The sequence below is a fragment of the Hypomesus nipponensis genome, chromosome 26 (genome assembly GCF_054491055.1).
Source record: "Hypomesus nipponensis isolate SF chromosome 26, ASM5449105v1, whole genome shotgun sequence".
Taxonomy (NCBI): Eukaryota; Metazoa; Chordata; class Actinopteri; order Osmeriformes; family Osmeridae; genus Hypomesus; species Hypomesus nipponensis.
This window is the reverse complement of record NC_140386.1, coordinates 10,606,501-10,612,500: the sequence shown is the minus strand read 5'-3', so window position 1 is coordinate 10,612,500 and position 6,000 is coordinate 10,606,501. Positions and strand designations below refer to the sequence as shown.

The 6,000-nt window shown below is 52.8% G+C and overlaps 1 protein-coding gene across 2 annotated transcripts in view; it reads left to right on the top strand.

Annotated features, from left to right (window-relative positions):
- lrp8 (low density lipoprotein receptor-related protein 8, apolipoprotein e receptor) overlaps window positions 1-6,000 on the top strand; it is a 98,198-nt gene that overhangs the window by 70,199 nt on the left and 21,999 nt on the right. For both annotated transcript variants that reach the window (XM_084692479.1, XM_084692480.1), the window contains exon 5: window positions 4,084-4,458. In XM_084692479.1, the coding sequence (XP_084548605.1) occupies window positions 4,084-4,458 (375 nt within the window). The remainder of the gene's footprint in view (window positions 1-4,083; window positions 4,459-6,000) is intronic.

The following is a 6,000-nucleotide window of genomic DNA, read 5'->3' as shown; positions in this document are numbered from 1 at the left end:
CTTTCTCTCTTTCGCCAATGCATACACTCTTTAATCCACCTGTAATTTCACCCTGGTGTGGACACGCCCCCTATAGGCAGTCCTCTGTCCCGGAGTGGGGGAAAGATGATTGGTTATTACATCGTCAAAATATTTCATTAAGGTCTTGATGATAATTGATTTCCTGCTCGACGCACTGAGTGTCTGCTGTGAGCAGGACAGTGGTAACAACCTGTAGAAATTGACTTTTGATCCATTATTCAAGTGATGAAAGACCCACGAGGGTGTGGATGGCTTCAGCTTCAGTCAGACTGCCGGACGGAGAGGAGGAGGGAGGAGTAGGGGAGGAGGAGGGAGGTGTAGGGGAGGAGGAGGGAGGTGTAGGGGAGGAGGAGGGAGGTTTAGGGGAGGAGGAGGGAGGTTTAGGGGAGGAGGAGGGAGGTGTAGGGGAGGAGGAGGGAGGTTTAGGGGAGGAGGAGGGAGGTTTAGGGGAGGAGGAGGGAGGTGTAGGGGAGGAGGAGGGAGGTGTAGGGGAGGAGGAGGGAGGTTTAGGGGAGGAGGAGGGAGGTGTATGGGGAGGAGGAGGGAGGTGTAGGGGAGGAGGAGGGAGGTTTAGGGGAGGAGGAGGGAGGTGTAGGGGAGGAGGAGGGAGGTTTAGGGGAGGAGGAGGGAGGTGTAGGGGAGGAGGAGGGAGGTGTAGGGGAGGAGGAGGGAGGTGTAGGGGAGGAGGAGGGAGGTGTAGGGGAGGAGGAGGGAGGTTTAGGGGAGGAGGAGGGAGGTTTAGGGGAGGAGGAGGGAGGTGTAGGGGAGGAGGAGGGAGGTTTAGGGGAGGAGGAGGGAGGTTTAGGGGAGGAGGAGGGAGGTTTAGGGGAGGAGGAGGGAGGTGTAGGGGAGGAGGAGGGAGGTTTAGGGGAGGAGGAGGGAGGTGTAGGGGAGGAGGAGGGAGGTGTAGGGGAGGAGGAGGGAGGTTTAGGGGAGGAGGAGGGAGGTGTAGGGGAGGAGGAGGGAGGTGTTTCAAGCGGTTGTGACCTTCTGGTCGTGGTTGTCCTTCTCTGGGCTGAGGTAGGACTAGATGTTCCCTAGGATGGGTTAGCCAATGGCCAAACCGGTTAGAACAGGCTACATGTCATCTTCTTCTACACTCTTGATAGTGCGGCTTTTCCAAACTGGGAGTATTTTAGAAAAATGTATTCCTCTCTATGAAACAGCAAAGCTTTTTTCCTCTTCTTCACAAACATCCTTCATCCCCTAAGCTACAGTTCCAGCTCCATCCTCCCAAATCCTCCCTCCCCCTCTCTCCTGCACCCCCTCCCAGCTGTACCCCTCCATTCTACCCCTCCCCCTCTCTCCTGCACCCCCTCCCAGCTCCTCCCCAATCCCCACCCACCCATTCCTCCCTCTGGCAGCCTAAATTGGAGCGCTGAAGTTAATTACAGCTGCTAATTGAGCATATCCATATGTTGAATTAAACATTTGGTACCAGGCAGAGAGGGTCTTTATTAGATATAAGGAGCCCTCTGAAGAAAGTTTACGAGCTTTTAATTTATGATAAAGTGGAATCAGGTTCGTTTAGGAACACAGGCCCACCCTTGGCTACCCCCCCCCCCCCCCCCGGAGGACTGGAGTGGAGCAGGAAATAAAAAAAAGGATGAGTTTTCTCAGCTTCCAGTCTGATCACAGGATTCAGGGATTGACAAGATGAGTTGTGAGAGTGTGTGTGTTTGTCTAATGATCACATTGAGACACTGATTGTCTCTATTGTGAATTAAGTGGATGTGCAAGCTGACTAGCTGACTGTGTGTGTGCGTGTCTTCCACAGTGTGTGTGTGTGTGTGTGTGGTCTCCCAGGTAATGAGGGAGCCCCTGGCAGCCTCACTAATGACTTGTGTTCATGCTTAGGGACCAGCAGCAGGGGAAGTCCTCCCTCGCCCCCTACCCCCCCCCCCCCCCCTCGCCCCCTACCCCACCCCCCTCCCTCGCCCCCTACCCCACCCCCCTCCATCGACATCTATAGTAGCTGGGAGCTTACATCATGACATTATGACATCACGGCTTTACCCCCCCGCACATCCAGGGACCGTCGTCAGGGGAACCATTTCTGGGGATGTTTCCTTTAATGGCCGTTAGTATAACAGTCGCTAGCAGTGAACGCTACATTAGCTCGCTGTTTGAGCGACACACACACACCCAGGGGAGATAAGGAGTGGAAGAAGATGTTGTTGTGGCTGCGGCTGCATTAGACATGATCTATTATTCGTAAACAGCAAAGTGTTCACTGGCTCTGTCTGTGTTCCTCTTGAAGCTTCCCTGTGGGCTTCATGTCCCCTGCTCGTAGCTGTGGAGAGAGAGAGAGAGAGACAGAGAGACAGAGAGACAGAGAGACAGAGAGACAGAGAGACAGAGAGACAGAGAGACAGAGAGAGACAGAGAGACAGAGAGACAGAGAGACAGAGAGAGACAGAGAGAGACAGAGACAGAGAGAGAGAGAGACAGAGAGACAGAGAGACAGAGAGACAGAGAGACAGAGAGACAGAGAGAGGAACCTTCTCTCTCCAGCGGTGTCTGAAGTGGTGTTCTGTGGTCCAGTTTTCCTCGCTGCACCTAATGACCCCTCGTTGCTGTGACTTTGGCTCGATGACTGATGTGTTAAACATTGCTGTCTTATTTAATGTCACGCTCCAGAACGTTAGACCCACCCAGTCATGAAAACGGGGTTAGAGGACTGTGTGGGTGTACTGGCATTTGTGTGTGTGATCATGCCTCTACTCTTGTTCCAGTCTTCAGCAGTGGGCTAGTGACAATACACATATAGATTGGAGAATGTGCACTTTAACCTGCGGAAAGGGCAACATGCAGAACATAGAGCTGAACCGCCCCACACAGAGGATATAGCCTGATGACTTACTGTTGACATGAGGACACGCTCTTAATCCTCCGTTCTAGCTGTGATTAGGACAGTAGGCTTGCGTGCACGGACACAGCCTGTGTTGGTCCCGCCCAGGGAACAGGTACAGTCCAGTGACTCTGGACCTTCAGATGTGTTTTTGTGGAGTTTGGGCTTGAACTCCAAGAGGAGCTCTGAGTTGACTGACCTGCCCCCTCTCCAGTGTCTGCTTCATATATCACCCTGCACCCCCCCCCTGACGACCAGGAGAGGAGAAAGAGCGAGCATGTGTGTGTGTGTGTGTGTGAGAGAGAGAGCTCTGGTAGCATGTGATCCTCCAGCTTCATCCTGTTCATTTGTTGACATTCAATTAGTCACATCGAGCAGCGGAGATTAGCATGCAGCTGGAGAAATTAGCAGCAAATCCAAACGGCTATTATTCTAATCAGGATTGTTAGCGTGGTGGGTAGAAAGGGAGGCGGGGAGGAGCTGAAGGGCCTCCACACTGTGGACTGTGGAGCGAAGGACCTGCCTGCCCTGCTCCCCCACAGCCATGACATCATCCTGTCAGGGGGGAGGGAAGGGAAAGTGGGATGGTTGGGGTGTTTTGCCGCATCGCGAGCACTGACGTACCCTGGCAGACGTACGCACTCACACACACACAGAGAGAGAGACAGAGAGGGACAGGGAGGGACAGGGAGAGACAGGGAGAGAGAGAGACACAGAGAAAGAGAGAGAGAAAGAGAGAGAGAGAGACAAAGAGAGAGAGTGAGATATATCAGAGCACATGCATCTCTGTGTTTCTTCACTTAAAGGGGCTATAAAGCTGCTCAGGCCAGCTATCCTCTTTAGTTTAGCTGACCCTATTAAAACTGGGATGGCCGCTTAGCGCCGCATGCTAAACTCTATTTAGCATGTGCCCAACACTGGAGGGTGTGCCTGGGCCAAGCCATCTGGGCAGGGGGCGGAATCAATAGGGTTAGCCCTACTGCTGGAGGGCCCCGGTTCTTGTTAGCATGGCGCTAGTGGCTGTGGGCAGCGCATGGAGAGACCTTCTTCTCTCTGTCTCAGAGTCGTTTATTAAAGGGAACACATGCACACATGAAGGACTTGTAGTTCTAGTCTTGTAGTTTTAAGACCGCTTAACTGTTTTGTTGAGATGTTAGATCTTCCATCTCATGTTTACTGGTTCAGTCTTTTAATCCCTCCCTCCCTCCCAGACGCCAAAGCCTGCCCCGCCAAGGAGTTCCAGTGCCGTAACAGGAAGTGCGTGGCTCCCATCTTCGTGTGCGACGGCGACGACGACTGCGGCGACGGCAGTGACGAGGAGGCGTGCTCGGCGCCCACCTGCGGGCCGCACCAGTTCCGCTGCAACGACTCTGAGTGCATCCCGGCGCCCTGGAGCTGTGACGGCGACCCGGACTGCAAGGACAAGTCTGACGAGTCCCTGGAGCGCTGTAGCCGCAGGACGGAGCCTCACAAGCCGCGCTGCCCGCCGGGGGAGTTCCACTGCGGCAGCGGAGAGTGCGTCCACCTCAACTGGAAGTGCGACGGCGACGCCGACTGCAAGGACAAGTCTGATGAGGCCAACTGCCGTACGTTGTTGGGGAGGGGGGGAGGGAGGGGTGGGGGATTGTATTATACCAACAGGGCTTTTCAACTTTATTGTAAACCAATTTTAATGCAGTGCTAATGTGAACAATCCTCAATCTGAATGCAAAATCTATATGATAATATATTATTTATATGCTATATGTGTATGTGTGATATAGCTGTTAGAGCTGTGTGTGTGTGTGTGTGTGTGTGAGACGACCTTTGCTTAAGGGAAGACAATGATGAGAAGGCTCATGCTGAAATTTCCATGTCAGTCGCCGAGTGTGTGTGTGTGTGGTTGCCACGCAACAGGACGGTGTGTGGAGCGACAGAGAGCTCTTGAGTGAGAGTGAGGTTGGAAGAGGTCCTCCAAGCCAGAGTCTCCATCTGTGACACGCTGTTACACACACACACACACACATATATGCGCACGCACGTACGCAAACAGCTCGCCCGTCAAGGACCTCAATCAGCACCGAGTCTGTTCGAGGGATCTCTTGACACGTTGCACACTGAGAGCCGTCTGTTTCAGCTCACCATCACGTCACATACAGTCCAGTATACCCTACACACGACCCTGTATACCCTACACACGACCCTGCTGTTGCAGTACAGTATATGTGTACATATATATATATATGTACATTCCTGTAGGACACAGTCCAAAGCTATGTAACGCGCTGCCTAAAGCTTTCGACTCACGACGATTGGTGAAAGAACGGTTGTTTTGTTGTAGTAACCCGGGAGTCACTAGGACAGTAGCAGCACAGGGTTGGTGGGGCGGGGTGCAAAGAGGTTCATATGAAAACAGCTGATCATTCATCTCTCAGGTTGGTGTCGTCGGATACAGAGTTCTGCGTTCTTGCAGGGAGTTTCATCTTTATTAGCCTCAGCCACATCCATATCATCAGTGCTCGGATAGCATCAGGAGCTACAAGACGCGGTAGTTTAGACACGGTAGTTTACCGTGTAAAGAGCTTCTCATATGAGCCTGGCTGGGTGTGTTAGGGTAGTGGTCTTTGTTGTGTGTGTGTCTTCATGTGAGTGTGTGTGTGTGTGTGTGTGAGCCTTTTACGAGGATGTTGCCGGACACGATGACGCCATCTACATGTCTGCGTTTGTCTGTTCGGTCCTGGAGGAAGGATCTCTCTGCGTCTGGACGAGAGCGTGTGTTTTACGATGAGTCTGTGGCTTGGGTTATTGCTCTGCCTCGTTCTTGTGTTCCTGCGTTCCTGTGGCCCCTGCTGTGATTCATCTTCAGTGTCTCTCGTCCCCTGGTGCAGCCCGATAAATAATTAAAAACACAGTTAAAAAGATGAATGGGTAAAAGAACCAAGACACACTGACAACCCCCCACACACACACACACCCAGAACAGCACAAACAACAGACCTCGCTACGTCCTGACGTCCTGGGTGTGTTTTACCTCAGACAGTGAGTAAACACCTTCCTCATTTTCGTCTTTTCCCCTGGTTGGTTTTCCTTCGTGGTGTGTGCAGATGGTGAGGGATGCTGTGGGCTCGGGTGTCCTCCACGCTGATGCC